This window comes from Pezoporus flaviventris, unplaced genomic scaffold (genome assembly GCF_033815535.1).
Source record: "Pezoporus flaviventris isolate CSIRO_AGI_PZ_B2104156 unplaced genomic scaffold, CSIRO_AGI_Pfla_v1 ptg000002l, whole genome shotgun sequence".
Taxonomy (NCBI): domain Eukaryota; kingdom Metazoa; phylum Chordata; class Aves; order Psittaciformes; family Psittacidae; genus Pezoporus; species Pezoporus flaviventris.
In genome coordinates this window covers 71,644,815-71,662,055 of record NW_026892550.1, presented here as the reverse complement: position 1 = coordinate 71,662,055, position 17,241 = coordinate 71,644,815, and the positions used below count along the sequence as shown (strand labels likewise).

The window sequence follows — 17,241 nt, the reverse complement described above, 5'->3', positions numbered from 1 at the left end:
TTTTGCTCTTTTAAGAGTTCCCTGTTCCGGTCAAAATGAGTTAAGCTAAACAGAAACAAGGTGAGTTTGTTCCAGAGTAAATGTGTCCACACTTAAGAGGTATTTGGGAACCACTCCTACAGCTCAAATACCAGAGAGGGCAAAGCACACACAGTACCAGCCCACTGCTGTTAGCATTTTGGCAAGGCACCTTGTTTAGTGGCTTCAGAGAAAAGTTTCCAATTGTTTGCAAAGCAGCAACCACACCATGACAAGAGCGATGCTGCAGCATGGGGAATCCCGACAGAGTATGGATTCCTGGCACTCATCCACCTGTGACGCACTGAGGAACCATCTCATACATTCAGTACAGCCCTCAGAGAAAACTCATCGCAAGTCAATGCTCATGGGGCCTGTGAGCCAACATGCTGGCTGCAATGAACACATGGGAGGATACATAACTTTTTCAATTCCCTAACACAGACTGCTCCTGCAAGTCACTGTGAAATGGCCCAGAAAATCCAAGCTGATCACTTCCCAGCACTTGCAACACTACTTGACAACTAGCACGTATGTTTGTGAGGCAGTAACTGTAGGACAGTACACTGCAAGGGTAGCACACAGTGCTGAATCCTCACCGCCTCAACAGAGCATGAGGTTTTCTTTCACTACTTCAAACACATTAGAAAGTCCATTTTGCTCAAGGTTTTAAAGCAGATCAAAAAGGCTCTGCCAATAGGATAAAAAAGATGTGGACCTTGCCAGGTTCAACCTGTGCTCTTTTCAACAGGGACAATGTTTTAAGATGGTGAGGTAAATGATGAAGTAGCAGTAAACTTACTTTCCAGTGATAAACTGACTTCTGGACGGTGTGCACATCGGCTGAACATAATAGTTCTCCAGTTTAACCCCTTCAGCAGCTAGCTTGTCCAGAGTGGGCGTCCTGATCTCGGATCCGTGGTACCCCACGTCTCTGAAGCCCTGATCATCAGCCAGGATGAAGACGATGTGTGGCTGCGAGCTGGGGGAGCTGACCCCCGGCTCCTCACCCATCCCAGCGCTCGCTGCTCCCGTCTCTCCGGGGCCGAGTCCGAGGCTGTCCCAGGCCAGGTAGCCGTAGGTGAGGATGCTGAGCACCGAGAGCCCGGCCAGCACCCCCACCACCACCATCTTGCCCTTGCAGAGGCAGTGAGGCCAGCTGCACCCACCACGGGCCATCCACCTTGGCTGCAGCGAGAGCCACACACCACAGAAAAATAGTAATAACCATAAAAAGAAAACCAAAATCTCCCACAAACGGAGCCAGATGCCGAGGCGAGGCAGGGCTCCTCAGGGGTCCCTCCGGCCAGGGCCAAGTGGAGGAGCTCCGCCGCTCATCTTGGCCACCACCATCTTCAGCAACCTCAGAAGCTGCCGCCCGGTGCCGGTGCTGGAGCCGGTGCCGGCCGGGTGGGCAGGGCCGCGCCGGGGGTCACAGCATCCTCGGCCCGCCCCGGTCGCGCGCCGGGGCGCCGCTGCCTGCCCGTCGCGCGGCCGGTGACCATGCCGCGGCGAGCCAGGGCGCCCCGGCGCACCGCGGCGGCGGAGCGGGACGGGACGAGACGGGTCCGGCCCGGACGGACGGGACGTGCCACCTCCCTCCGCCCGCCCCCTCCGGCACTGCTCGGCCGCTCCCTCCCTCCCGTCTCCTCCTGTCCTCCTCTTTCCTCCCAGACTTCACCCTGCTGCTGCCGGCACATGGGCTGGCGGCCTGGCGGCCCCCTGCCCGACCCCCCTGAAAACCCAGGCCCTGCCCGCGCCTTCTTTTCCCTTTCCTCCTTCCCGGCCTTTCCCCACCCTTCCTCCCGTTCCTCCCCGCAGCTCGGCGGCGAACACCACCGCTCCCGCCCCCCCCCCCGAGCACAAGTCAACCCTTTCCGCCCGTGAGTCCCACGTCTCTTTCCTTCCTGCCCGAAGCTAGGTGGTCGTCGTCAATCCCCCCGAAATATCTATTGGTTTAAGTGTTTCCGAAATCGACACGAACATCTGGAAGTTATGAATGTACCGGATTTGTTTTCAGCCACAAAACAGTCCCCAAATCCCAAACCCTCCATTCTGGTAACGCTGTGGTACATGCGAGGAACGCCCCCTTTCAAAGTGCTATCATTGTAAGAAATATCGGTTCAAGTATGAATTTGCTGGAGTTGCAATATACAACTTCACCCCAACCCTGAATGACACCGAAGCCAGCAAAAACCCATGTTCATGCACGATTAGGCTAAACAGAAGTAAATGTGCAGTTTGACCTGTCTAATATGAGTCATCATGACAGGAACAACTTCAGATTTTATGAAACATTAATTCTTCCAGAACCACTTGGAGAAATCCCTGTCATGACTGCACCTCAGCAGCCCTCAGGGGCTCGGGCTGGTCACTGCTGGTAGCCAGCCTCCCACAGGAAAGCTTCTATCTCTCCTTTCTTAAGAGCTGATGGATTCTAACTCTGAAAAGTTCAGCATAATCTTAAAAGTTCACTCTGCTCCCCACAGCTCTGAGTAATATTGCCCGAAACAGCCAATTTTGGGGCTGGGAGGGAGGAGTTTTTTCTCATGGAGCATTACTTTCCTCTTGCACAGCACATTAACTTGTGCATAATATTAACTTGTGTACTGCACGGAAACCATGTCATCTGGAGTAGCTTCTGTAATGCAAAGTTCCTCGTATCAGCATTAAAGTATCAGAACAGAAAATGCGGCATGACAGCCAACATAATGGCTCCCAAACTTAACTATTTTTCTGCCAGATACACTTTTACTGTATCACAGACTGGTTTTGGTTGGAAGGGACCTCACCCAATTTCAACCCTCTGCCATGTGCAGGGACACCTTCCACTAGACCAGGTTGCTCCAAGGCCCCTTGTGCTACAGTTATAATGCTGCAGCAGGGAGAACATGGAAGTAGAGGGGGGTTTAGTGAATTTAATGTGGTACCTAAGGGCTTGTCCAAACTGGAAGTTGAGAATAATTAAATTACATCTGCATTGTGAAACCTACAGAGTTTAACTCCTGAGGTAGAATATCGTCTGACACTGGAAGAACTTTACAGCACATTAACTCAAACTCCTAAAATGCCAAAACAAAACAAGAAAACAAAACCCACCACAGAACTCCAAAACCTTAAGCTGAAGAAACACTTTTAAATTTTCATATACTGAAATGACATTCCCCTTAAAGCGTTCTCTATTCAATTTTACTCCTTCTATTCCCCCAGCTTTTACAAAACTAAAAGCATGCGTATGGAAACCTAAACCTACGGGTGGTAAAATGCAGATTTGGTTAGCAACGCTATTTTGCCTTTAACCCATCTCTTGCAAAATGGCAAACAAAATATGAAGTCCTTTTAACATAAACTAATAGCGCCATGGACCCAGACAATTGGAAGAGCATCATACTAAATATCTAATCAAATGTATATATATTTTCTAGTACTTTAATACAGTTTTCATTATTTGTTTCAAAAATACCAACCATCAGCTACAACTGTATGCTCTACATAACCCATGCATTATGCTATCCACATATAGTTATCCATAACTAGCCATATATGATTCTGCTTGTATAATCAGAATATTTCGAACATGTCCAAAATATTCAGAGTGGTAGAAGGCTGGCTAAAGGGGTTCATTCCTAAGCATATGACCAATGGCAGTGAGTAAAACTACAGAATCATCTAAATTTGGAGTTTGGAATTCAGATTATTTGAATGGTAGGAAAAAATATCTATCAGTAGGGAGCTGGCACAGCGTCTATGTCCCTGCAAAACAGAGCTATTAGCAGACATCAGAACAGAGCCTTCGATTTTCCCACTGCCCCATTAACCACAGTTAACCCTGGTAGTCACCGCCCAACTGCAAATGAAAACATTGGAGAGCAATCTCTGTTAGACATCTATAAACTTGGCCTTCTGTCTTTGTGGGCCTGCCAAAATTTCCCTTTTTCCTACTTTTGTAAAAACAAAAGTAAGCTTATGTCAGCAAAATATTCTGCTGACCTTCAAGTAAAGAGGCCTTGAAAGATAACATGCTATTAATATTCCACTTAAAGTATTTGTAGACACTTGGGAGTTGCAAGTGAGATTTACACAGCCCATTCAGGATGCTCAGTCAAAGCCACAAAAGAGTTGTGAAAGCTGGAGGAAGTGTTTTTCCCTTAGGGGAAAAAAAAACAACCAAAAAGTCCCAAAACATGACAGAACCTTCACAGATATTTAAACTTGAGTGCAGTGAATACACTAATCTGAATATATGGTAGTTAAAATTGAATTTATTATACCATTAGAAAAGGACACACTTTCAGTACTTGTTATGCAGGCTCTGTATGAAGACCGTTAAATAACCAAATTATACATGTGTGGAGAGGATAACTTTGGTTGAAGATAACTTTTGTTATCTTCGATCAAGGCAGGGGCTTTTCTGGTTGTTTCAGCTCAGGCTGACATGCAACCTTTCTGTTTCCAAGACACACCTATTTGGCACACAAATACAAGCCCAAGAAGACAACAGCTTTATAAAGTTAGGCACAGTTGAAAAACTGAAGGACACTGTTTCTTCAAAGCCCATCATGACAGAGAACACAGCGTCAGTACTAGCAGGGACAGCAAAGCATTACTCTGGGTGAAGGATCTTCTGTCTAAACCTGGGTTCTGAGGAGTAGGGATGTTTCTGAGGCATGCTGTGCTCCTATGTCCTCCATGATACCACTCCGCTAGCTGCTGGACTGTGTCAGGTTCAAGGAATCCAAAGGGTTTGTTGTGGTTTTTTTTGGGGGTGGATGTGAGGCAGTTTTAAACCGAGACACACCTTGGACAATGCAGATGAAAATGCTTTCTGAAAAGGGTGATAACACATGCTCTGTTTTCTTTTTCTGCCCTAACTAGCCCTTGCTTTCAGCTGCCTTGAAAAGAGACCCTCCTGGGATGCATGAGCAGGCTAGCGCACAGCTCCAGCCTCAGCAGTGTGTCCAGGCTGGAAGATGAAGTCTCACTCCTTGTGCCACTACACATTCCGAGGGGGAATCACACTCAGAGTTCTAGAGCAGCAGGAATAATAACGGTAAATAAGGTCTTGGAGAGGGAGCTTGTAGCAAAAAATAGATTCGAGTGCTAAGACTTACAAGATAACATTCTAACTGTTTTTCTAACACTTAGTTGAGCCCTAGAGAGGTATTTCTTAGTAGTGGGGACTACATGTCTCTTCTTACTCTGGAGTCAAAGCTGTCTGTACAAGAAAGGTTGCAATTCAGGATGTGCATTCCAGTGCTCTTCCTGGTTATGCCTGAGGCCAGAAAACTTAGTCTGCTTAAGGAACAGCTTTTTGAACTGTTATTTTTAGCTTCATAGCTACAAGTATAGTAAGAGCAAAATAGTCGTTGGCCTGCACACACAGTCAATATTCTTCATTTTTCCAGGAGCTAGAAATGTAACTGGGCATTTCCTTTGACCCCAGTGAATCTTTGATGCCCCTGTCCTCAGCATCCCCCCTACTGGGGAAGGGAAGAAGCAGGACTTCACTGCACTCTGCTTCCCAGGTGGATGCTGTGATACTGCCAGGCACTCATCACTGGAAACAGTATATTAGAAACAAGAATAAAATCCCCGTGAGTCATGGGACTTAGATCATTCCCTTTGCCTTCACTGGGGGACCTTGCTAATTAATTTACAGATGTGCTGCTTGTAAATGATCAGATTCTACCCATGGCTTACTCCCTGATTTATGATGACATAACCAGAACTAATGGCTGTTAACTTATTCTATATTTAACACAGATTTTTCTCAATTCCCTGCTTTATTTCATAGGCAAAGGTCCAGACTCTGATCTCAGGTGCCTGCAGTGACTTAAATGTGCAGTCATTCAAGTGATGGCAATAAAGTCACTCTGGAAATTTTAGGACTTGACCTTAGAAATACCTCCCATGTCAGTCCCTGCAGTGATTGAAAGGACCCAGCTTTAGAGCCAGTGGTTACCTTCCAGGAGGACCCTCCCTTTTCCTCCCCATTAGGTAAGGTTCATGATCCCAAGTGAAACAGAAAAAGTCTTTAAATGTGTATACTGGTTCTGGAAAGAGCAACTGGACAATATGCTGCCTAATGCAAAAAAACGCTTAACTATCCTACAAACATGAAAAATTTCTGGCATTTCAGACCTTATCCAACAAAGGAAGCCTGTGTTTGTAAGTACTGCAGTGCAGCACTTGCATTTTATGATTATCCTTCCCTTCTACCCTCCAAGAGTAATCCCAAACTGAGAACCAAATATTTATCATATAACACACATCGACACAATTAGGTGCCTCAAAGGCATCCATTCCCACTTCAGGCAGCTACAAAACATATTGAGTAGGGAAAACACAGCAAAATTAAAATGGTCCTATTGGAGTAGAATAAGAATTGTCTGGCCAGCATCTTGTCTCTGGGCAGTGATTACAAATATATTCCCAGAGAAAAATAAGAATAAGAATTACATGACACTTTTCCAGATATTCCCCAGCCTCCAACAGTTTTAGATGAAGAAATTTCATCAGATGTATATGTTTTCTAATGATTATGAAGAGAGGCTAAGAAAGTTGGGGCTGTTCAGCCTGGAGAAGAAAAGGTTGCGTGGAGACCTCATAGCGGCCTTCCAGTATCTGAAGGGGGCCTGTCAGGGTGGTGAGGCACTGGAATGGGTTGCCCAAGGAAGTTGAGAATGCTCCATCCCTGGCGGTGTTCAAGGCCAGGATGGACAGAGCCTTGGGTGACATGGTTTAGTGTGAGGTGTCCCTGCCCATGTCGGGGGGGGGGGTTGGAACTAGATGATCTTGAGGTCCTTTCCAACCCTAACTATTCTATGATTCTATGATAATGTGCTTCCTTAGGAAAAGGACACATTTTATTAGCAGATGCCAGGGAAAGTCCTTACTGAACAAAGGTTCAAACAGTTCTCAGTGGCATTAGATGATATAACTCCTCTGAAAATGAAGTGGCTATGGCACTACATGGTAGTTAGATTTACCTATCATTTATGAAGCAGAGGAGCTTCATTTGCTTCATTTATGCACTTAAACATCTTTTCAAAGCTAGGGTTTATCAGTTGTAATGGCAGAATAGAATTTACTGCCCCATGGATGAGGATGGAACAATTTCTTTTTCATGGGACTTAAAGTGAGGAAGCTTTACAGACCCCATTCAATTCAGAATGACTGACTGGCCAAGAAGGTTCCAGGAAAGGCCATGCACAAATGGAACGATAATGGTTCTTAGTACCTTTGCTTAAGAGAAGGAACACAGTGTAGCTGGTGTTGCTGCAGCCTGAGAAGGCAAATGAGGTGTTGCTGCAGCCTGAGAAGACAGATGATGGTGTGGCTGGTGTTGCTGCAGCCTGAGAAGGCAAATGATGGCCAGAATGTGACAAATCGCTGGCTGCAATGTTTTAGCACAACTAGAGCAGCTGTTGAACAGTATTTCACAGATACACCTTTTAAAGTTTCACAAATGATGCAATATGGCAGGATTGCTCAGCTGAATTCTGATATTCAAGCTTATAAACAAATTTATAAATAGAAAACTCTTGGAGATCTGTGACAGACTGCCTATTGGACAAGTAGACTTAGAGATAAATGTGAACATGTTTAAGATCTAGTTCTTTTATGCCTTCACAACTCCTGCTATCCCTACATCATTATCTTCTTGGTGCCCTACTTCCCCCCCCCCCCCCCCCCCCCCCCGAGCATGTCTAATCAATGTTTCATTGATTATAATCATGCTGCACCACACAAACACTCAAGTGCCTAACTTTGTAGTATACAGACTATTTAAAACATAGGAGTTGAGTTTATTTGCATTTTGTTTTGTTCCTTGATTCTAAACTGGTACTGGAAAACACATGAACTAACAGAAAATAGTAAACAGCAGACAAAAGCCAAAAGCATAAGCACTTCCCTATGTTCACATTTACTTAGTGCTAAGAGAATATACAACCAACAAGTAATACCTGCACAGACTTTAAAGTATGCCATTTTCAACAGCTTAAAGCAATAACTTTTTTTTCTTAGACTTGTGCTCTTACAACCACCATTCTTCACACCAGTCTGAAATCACCTATTCCATAATAATGATGGAAGTGTGTCCTGAGTTTAGCAGTAGCAGTTAATTTTTCTCCTTCTTGGGAGCTGGTGCAGCCTTGTGTTTTGACTTTCACCCTGGGAACAGTGCTGATAACACCGATGTTTTCAGTTGTTGCTAAGTAATGTTTACCCTGACCAAGGACTTTGTGAGGCTCATGCTCTGCCAGGGAGGAGGGGAAGCCAGGAGGAAGCAGAGACAGGACACCTGACCCAAGCTAGCCAAGGAGGTATTCCATACCACAGCATGTCATGCCCGGGGGGGGTAACTGGGAGTTACCTGGAAGGACACGGGGTCTTCTGGGTCGGACTCGTTTTTCAGCAGGTGGTATTGTATTCTCTTCCCTTGTTATTTTCTCTTATCATTGTTGTCGTTGGTGGTAGCAGTGGTTTGTGTTGTACATTGGTTGCTGGACTGTTCTTGTCTCAACCTATGGGAGTTGCATTCTTTTGATTCTCCTCCCCATCCGTGGGGAGCGGGGAAGGGGAGAGCCTCCGGGGGAGGACGGGACGGGATGGGACGGGCCTCGAATGCGTCGAATGCTTCCAGCCCGGCACCACTCACTGGGAGTGAGTGAACAAGCTGTCTGGCTGGGTTTAAACCATGACAAAGTGTTCACAAACAGTGTACATGAGGCCCTCAGTGACATGGTTTAGTGGCGGCCTTGGCAGTGCTGGGTTAGTGGTTGGACTTGATGGTCTTAAAGGTTTTTTCCAACCCAGGTGATTCTATGATTCTAAGATGAATTTTTATTTTATCTAAATGGAAGATTAAGCAAGAAATTCTCAGGAAGTATGCTAAAAAAGCATGACAGAAGTTACTGGCCTTTTGCTCCCAGGATGTATTACTCATATGAACTATACTTGACCAAGTGCTTCCTTTCATCCACTTCCAATTCTTTCAATAGAGTCAAAGCAAGAAGAGGAAATAAAACACCAAACACCTTTTTTGCTCTTGGCAGCAGTGTTTCAGAGTGGGATCTACATGGATTAGCATGACAGTATTATTCAAACTCATTAAAATCTTGGAGCCCTTCACACTATTATCCTTTGACTACACAAGATTGATGGTAGGCCACAGTGATTTGTGCAACAAGAACATCTATTCAGCATTTTGACCATCAGTTAAACGTAAAAAGGTAGGAGGTTAAAAGCAATAGGAAGTTACTCACTGAGACTTTTCTGACTTTTCTCTAAGCTGAAAGTGAATGATGCAGTGGAGTTGCATGAAAAGCTTAAATTTCTTGCCACTTATTCCTTTTCTTCAAGGGTAGGTGGGACAATCACCTCACCACACTCCTGAAAAAGAGGTGGGGGGAACTACATTAAGCCACTGAATGAAATTAAGATAGATGGAATGAACAGAACAATTGCTGTTGATTTCTGAGATTTTGTTTGCTTATTTCAGCATCAAACTGCTGACATCACTAACTATAAATTTAGGGAGGAAAGCCAGTAAAGAAGACAGAGATTGTAGGTTTGACAGGAAAATGGTCTTTGTTTCAGTCAGGAAAAAGAGAAGAAAACCCAACAACAGACCTCTCAAACACCCAGTCTTTCCCTCCTTGCCCTGAAAAAAAACCCAGACCCACCCTGACAGCTTACTCCGTCAACGATCACTAGGCTACTTACTTCAGCTGGTTTCTAGTTCTGAATGCTAGAATGTCATTAATGTAGAAAATCATTGGTAATAGATGATAAATGATAGGTGTCACCTATGTATTTCAGTAATTGGAGCTATTCACTATCCAAATAACAGGACTAAACTCAAAAGCAGAACTGACTAATCACATCAGATCAATGCTAACCGTGTTCCCTCTGTATGTGTTGGGAAAAGCAATAAAGCTCTATCTGTCATATTCCTTATCTACCTAGAGTTGGAAACAACCACCTCTTGTCTAAGAAAGGGGTTCCTTCCAGGAACCAGCACTTTGGGGATTTCCTGGGTTAGAAGTTGTGTCACAATCATTAATTGAAATGGAAATTATATAGTTTTATATTAAACCTGTTCATATTTTTGATCTTACAGCCACCATTGGTGTAAGCGTTACAATTTGGCTAATACACTGTGAGAAATAGTGCTTTCTGTTTATTTTAAACCCACTACCTGCTGGATTGCTCTGTGTCCCTTTTTTTTTGTACTGCTTGACAGAATGAATGACAGTTCAGTATACATCTTCCCATAAGATTCAGGACTTTATGAATAACCAGGATATTCTTACAGTTCTTAAGAGAAGACAACTGAAAAGATCAAGTCTAATCTCTCCTCACCCAGAAATTGTTCCATATTCTAATTAAGTGGTAAAAAATGTATTAAAAAAATTCATTTCAGAACACATATCCCATTGTTACATTGCTAATATGTATACATATTATTAATTCTTGTTTATTTGACAGCACAGGAGAACTAGTACATTCTAGCAACACTATTCTGCTTTGTGCAACCACTTACCTATAAGAACTTCCATTTGTTTGTTTTGGGGGTTTTTTAACTCTGAGTGAGTTTAATAGTGAGGTCATCAAAGCTGCCCTTAGTGCAGAGAGTATGAATTACATTTATTTATATATTCTAAAGCTGGAAGAACCACTGTGATCACCTATGCAGCTCATGCAATACAGACTACAGGACTTCCCCAAATTTATGCTCTTATGAACAACTGAGCAAATATTTTAGAAGTAAATCCAGACCTCATTTAAAAGTTATAATTACAGAGTGTCCATCACAGGCTTGATACCCTATTTCAGCTGTTAATCAGTATCACTCAAACTTCTGTATTTTATGTCTAGTCTGAATTTGATATTTATGTCTAGTCCAGTTCATGAGGCAACTACTTGTATTATTCCTCACTCATCCATAAACTCTCTGCTTACACACACAACCATAACACACATTAAGAGACAGGACATGATAGAAGAGAAAAAAAATCCACAAGGCTCTTTAGGAGAAATAAATATCTTTGATATTTAAATAAAATAGCACTTCATGAAAGTTTAGTAAATTATCTTAGCATGTGTGAACACAGTATATTTCAAAATAAGTGTTATTTATTATTAATATGAAAATGTGTGTTGCTCTGTGGAGAGAATTTCCTCCATATTCTCATTATTATAAATTGAGCTCTATCATTCTCTAGAAAGCTCTTTAGTAGAAATGACCCTCCATCGATCCACAGCAATGCCATAGCTGGAATAGTAGCAAGGCCATCAGAAGCCTTTCTTGTAAAACTGTTAAAACACTGCGTTCCAGACCAAAACTGGAGGGAATGCCTTCAAGATCCATTCTTGCATGACTTGGTCACCACTTGTAGCATTTGAACTGTCACTCTAAGTGACATTTAACCATTTTCACATTTATTCAGAGCAAATTCTGGAAACCTTCTTAAAACCCCCCTTGCAACACTAAGATCACTTATGGTATTCAGGAGAACTGCCCTATTTTTTGTGTCATAGAGCATCAGGATAACTAATTTGGCATAAAATAAGTGTTGCTTAGTAATCAAAAGGTAATGAAGAAAAAGAATGCATTTATCAAAATCATACTACAAAAGTTAGCCAAAATGAAATTCAGTGTAACACTGTATCACGCAGAAATTTAAAATCTGTAGATAGCAGTGTGTTGTGAACACCAGGACAAGAAAAAAAAAAAAAAAAGCTGATTAAGTTCAATTAGTAATTAAAATGCATAAAATGTGACCTCTTGGATTCTACAGAGGGCAATAAGTTCCAGCTGAAATGCTGTGTAAGAGCATGTCATGCAAATGAAAGTCTCAAGGCACTATTACACTGTAAGTAATAATAATGAGATTAAATTTTGCAGGTGGGGGGGTTCTATCACTTCTTGGAATTTGTGAGCATTCAGAAAGTTAGCAATATGATAAACTGGATTTCAGCTGGGCCCTGAGGATTGCCAGGATTTCTGCAGACATACCATACCCCCCTTTCCCCAGCTGAAAGTGTAACAAATCAAGCATTTTCTGAGACTCCTTTATAATGTTCTGCTTTGGTAATATCACACATATCGGTGCTTGGATTAATTTATGACAATGCCAGTATCGTCCCAGGCTTATGGATGAAACCCCGCTGACCTCTCTTCCAAACAGTTCCACTACCTCCCTCTCCAAATTCCTGCCAGGCATGTTTAATGACTCGCATCAGGCTGTCTTTTCAGTTATACACAAGCCTTCTGAAACGTCTTCGCAAGTAACCAAATACTGAGGGGAAAGAAGAAACTGAAATCCTGTTTCAGGATGATCACAGAAAGTAAGCTTTCCTTCCCTATAAAAACAACTTGAGATTCATCAACATGGTCTGTTATCTTGCCCTCTAACCTCAGCACAGATCAGTTCTTATTCTCTTCAATTGCTCATTCCTCCATCCTCTTTACAAGCAAGCAGCATGGTACAGGACTCATTTATACACTGGCCAGCTCCTGTGAGAGGACTTTAGACAGACAAAGCCCTGCAATAACATCAAGTTGCTCTCCCAGATGAGTTTGCATTTCCTTCACCACAGAAAGGGAGTAATTGAAATGAAAATCTCATGGCTCCTAGCTTTCTCATTTGGGATGAGTACCCATGCAGATACTTCACTGCCAGCTCTGCAGTACTGACAGTATCATTAAGCTTAGCTCCACCAGGGACATTTTTTTTTTAATACACCGAACAGTAATACTTTTATGCTACCTAATGAGTTTTGTGGTGTCGCATGTTACGTGGGGAAGCAAATACCTATTCCTGTGCAGAAAAAGTAATGGGCAGAGCATTCAAAGCATACGCTGTTAAAAGCCAGTATGTGTTTCTATAGAGCAACCATTTCCTTTTCTTTTAGCAGGTCTCACAAGTTACAACAGGCACCTCCTATTTCTCTGCAGCTTACTTAGAATTCACAGTAAATACCTGGGTGTGTGCCACAGGCTGCAGATGAGTTGAAATGGTGTACAAATATCCTCATGAGAAAAAAAAAAAGCATACTTACAACTTCAGGTAGCTTTCCAGTGCAGTCTCAGAAAAAATCATTTACGTTGCAGTGTGCAACTGCACTGTGCCTATAGATGGAAGGAACATGTTTTGACTAAGGAATGGCTGATTAGTCTAGTCCAGAAAAAGCCTGAAGTGAAATCCATCAAAGACCATGACAGCGGTCCTCTCCCTGATGAGCTATGGATGAAGCCCACAGAATGACACAAGTTCATGTAACATCCTGATGCTGCAGTTGTTAAATCAATTGCCACGGCTTAGAGTGAATTTTACTACTTTTTTCTCCTTTCCCCAATGATAGGCCTTACAAATGCTCTGAAATAGAAACTATACCACATGCAACAGAGGAAAAAGAAGAGGGAGAAGCCCTGAGAAACTGTCATTTACTCAGCAGTTTTGGTATCAACCTACAAAAGTCTGGAGTTACTTGATCTGCAAGTTCCATTTCTTCCCTGGGAATGGACTTCAACTGTATGAACATTTGGCAAAATGTATTCTTAAATCTTAAACAGTTTGCAGCTGCTGGTAGGTCCATGGTTGTGAGTATGCATATGCATGTGTGTATATATACACACTTCTGTATATATAACATATGGATAAAATATAATTGTTTCTGTTGATTTTGGATGCTCTTTATTCCACAAGCTCTTTCATCTACACTGTATGACCAATAACTCCTGCTACCATAGAACCTCAGAAATTTGGGCACATGTTGTGGTTTAAGCCCAGAACCATGCAGCTGCTCACTCACTTCCCCCCCCCCCCCCCTTCTTCCCCCTGCTCCTGGAGGGAGGGATGGGGAGGAGAATAGAAGGAATGTAACTCCCATGGGCTAAGATAAGAACAGCCCAGTAACTAAGGTATAACACAAAACACTACTGCTGCCACCAATAATAATAATGATAAGGGAAATAACAAGGGAAGAGAATACAACTGCTCACCACCTGCCAACTGATACCCAGCATGACCCGAGCAGCAATCTAGCCCTTCCGGGTAACTGCCCCCAGTTTATATACTGGGCATGTTCTGTGGTATGGAATACCTCTTTGGCTAGTTTGGGTCAGGTACCTGTCTCTGCTTCCTCCTGGCTTCCCCTCCTCCCTGGTAGAGCATGAGACTCAGAAAGTCCTTGGTCAGAGTAAACATTACTGAGCAGCAACTGGAAACATCAGTGTTATCAGCACTGTTCCCAGGCTGATAGTCAAAACCACAGCACTGCACCAGCTACTAAGAAGGAGAAAAATGACTGCTACTGCTGAACCCAGGACAGCACAGCAACAGCATGTATGGTCTACACTTACACTAGCGCAGTTGTCATAAACTAAAAAAATAATTGTATTTGGTGCAATAAAACTGCAGGAAATACAAGAATCAAGAAGAAATGTCTAAACCTTTTTTTTCTGACATATAGAAATGTGTACTTACAAGTCCCTTAAAACTGTATACCTCTTTTGGTTTGGGGAAGAGACATATCAAGATATAGACTCTCTTTCTACCACTCAGGAAGATACCATATAATATTGTTGCCAGCAGCTATAATAAATGCTTGGAGCAATGTAGAGATATTCCAGCTGCTCCAGCCAATGAGCCGGCTTCATTTGGAGCTCGGCTCAGATGCCTCTATACAAATCCATGGGGAACAAACAAGAGGAGTTAGAGATGTCTGCACATCTATGGGTGTCAAAGGGAGAACAGCTATGGGTGACATTATTGTGGGGATCTGTTACAGACCGCCTGATCAAGGAGAACCTGCGGATGAAGCACTCTACAGACAGATAGGAACAGCCTCATGCTTGCAGGCCCTTGTCCTCAGGGAGGACTTCAATAATCATGATATCTGTTGGAGAGACAGTACGACCCAGCACAAGCAATCCAGGAGGTTCCTCAATTGTGTAGAAGACAACTTCCTTCTGCAAGTAATAGAGGAGCCGACAAGGAGAGGTGCCATGCTTGACCTCGTGCTCACCAACAGGGAAGGGCTCGTTGGAAATGTGGCAGCCTTGGTTGCAGTGATCATGAGATGGTTGAATTCGAGATCCTCAGGACAGTGAGAAGAGCGTGCAGCAAGGTCACTGTCCTGGACTTCAGTAGAAAAGGCTTTTGTCTCTTCATGGAACCTGCTTAGTAAGGTTCCATGGGATATAGCCCTAGAGGGCAGGGGGGCCCAAGACTGTTGGTTGATATTCAAGGATCACCTACTACAAGCTCAGGAGTGTTGCATCCCAACTAGAAGGAAGTGCAGCAGGAGGGCCAGGAGACCTCCTTGGATGGATAAGGGGCTGCTGAGGAAAATTTGAAGGAAAAAAGAGGCTTATAAAAGGTGGAAGCAAGGACAGGTGGCCTGGGATGAATACAGGGATGTTAGAATAATAGAATCATAGAATAGTTAGGGTTGGAAAGGACCTTAAGATCATCTAGTTCCAACCCCCCTGCCATGGGCAGGGACACCTCATGCTAAACTATGCCACCCAAGGCTCTGTCCAACCTGGCCTTGAACACCACCAGGGATGCAGGATTCACAATTTCCCTGGGCAACCCATTCCACTGCCTCATCACCCTAACAGGAAAGAATTTATTCCTTATATCCCATCTAAACTTCCCTGTTTAAGTTTTAATCCGTTACACCTATCACTACAGTCCCTAATGAGGAGTCCCTCCGCAGCATCCTTACAGGCCCCCTTCTGATACTGGAAGGCTGCTATGAGGTCTCCACGCAGCCTTCTCTTCTCCACGCTGAACAGCCCCAACTTTCTCAGTCTGCCTTCATACGGGAGGTACTCGAGCCCCCTGATCATCCTCATGGCCCTCCTGTGGACTTGTTCCAAAAGTTCCATGTCTTTTTTATGTTGAGGACACCAGAACTGCACACAATATTCCATGTGAGGCCTCACAAGAACAGAGTAGAAGGGCAGGATCACCTCCCTCGACCAGCTGGTCACACTCCTTTTGGTGCAGTCCAGGATATGGTTGGCTTTCTGGGCTGTGAGCACACACTTAGGCTCATGTTCATTTTCTCATCAACCAACACACCCAAGTCCTTCTCTGCAGGGCTGCTCTGAATCTCTTCTCTGCCCAACCTGTAGCTGTGCCTGGGATTGCTCTGACCCAGGTGTAGGACCTTGCACTTGGCATGGTTTAACTTCATGATTTTGGCATCAGCCCACCTCACAAGTGTGTCGAGGTCCCTCTGGATGGCATTCCTTCCCTCCAGCGTATCAACCGAACCACACAGCTTGGTGTCATTGGCAAACTTGCTGAGGGTGCACTCAATCCCACTGTCCATGTCACTGACAAAGATATTGAACAAGACCGGTCCCAACACCGATCCCTGAGGGACACCACTCATTACTGGTCTCCAGCCAGACATTGAGCCATTAACCATAACTTTTTGTGTGTGGCCATCCAGCCAGTTCTTTATACACCGAGTGGTCCACTTATCAAATAGTCGTCTCTCCAATTTAAAGACAAGGATGTTGTGTGGGACTGCGTCAAACGCTTTGCACAAGTCCAGGTAGATGAGATCAACTGCTCTGCCCCTGTCCTCCATCAGTTCTGTAATCCCATCATAGAAGGCCACCAAATGGACATATATAATATGGCCAAAGCTCTACACCTTCAGATTGTGGGTCAGACATCTCGTTTTCATGGGATTTTAAGAATTTCATTTTTTTTTAATACATTTTGGATCCTATATGGCTATATCCTGTATGGTGCACTGCAGTCCAGAACTCCTGGGTTGAGGTACAGGATTGGGAAGTTACCTCTTCCTCTTCCTTGTCCTCTGATTCCTATAGCAGTAACTCTTGTTCAGATGACGTCCCCTGTAGTACGTGCATTGGACCTTCATCTTTCTTCACTGCGTGGCTTGCTCTTTGCGGCTCTCATTTGCTCTTCCCTTTGGTCGTTGGGGCAACCAATATTGGCACAGATTGGTCCTTTGATTTAGCTGAAGTGGCTATCTCTGTGGTTGGAGTGGCTGCAGTGACTGCCACTAGGGTTGGAACAGCTGCAGTGTCTTTCGCTGTGGTTGGAGTGGCTGCAGTGTCTGTCACTGGCGTTGGAGCGGTGGCAGTGTCTGTTGTGAGGGCTGGTGTAGCTGGTGTGCTTAGGGGTTGAGTAGCTGCGTTGTCTGTTGCTTTGCCATCAGATT

The 17,241-nt window shown here is 44.0% G+C and overlaps 1 protein-coding gene across 1 annotated transcript in view; it reads right to left on the bottom strand.

The window, feature by feature from the left end:
• Positions 1-1,567, bottom strand: part of ARSJ (arylsulfatase family member J) — a 44,012-nt gene extending 42,445 nt beyond the window's left edge. Inside the window, exon 1 of the mRNA XM_061443342.1 lies at positions 821-1,567. Coding sequence (XP_061299326.1) covers positions 821-1,197 — 377 coding nt within the window. The 5' untranslated portion in view covers positions 1,198-1,567. The remainder of the gene's footprint in view (positions 1-820) is intronic.
• Positions 1,568-17,241: the final 15,674 nt, after the last annotated feature.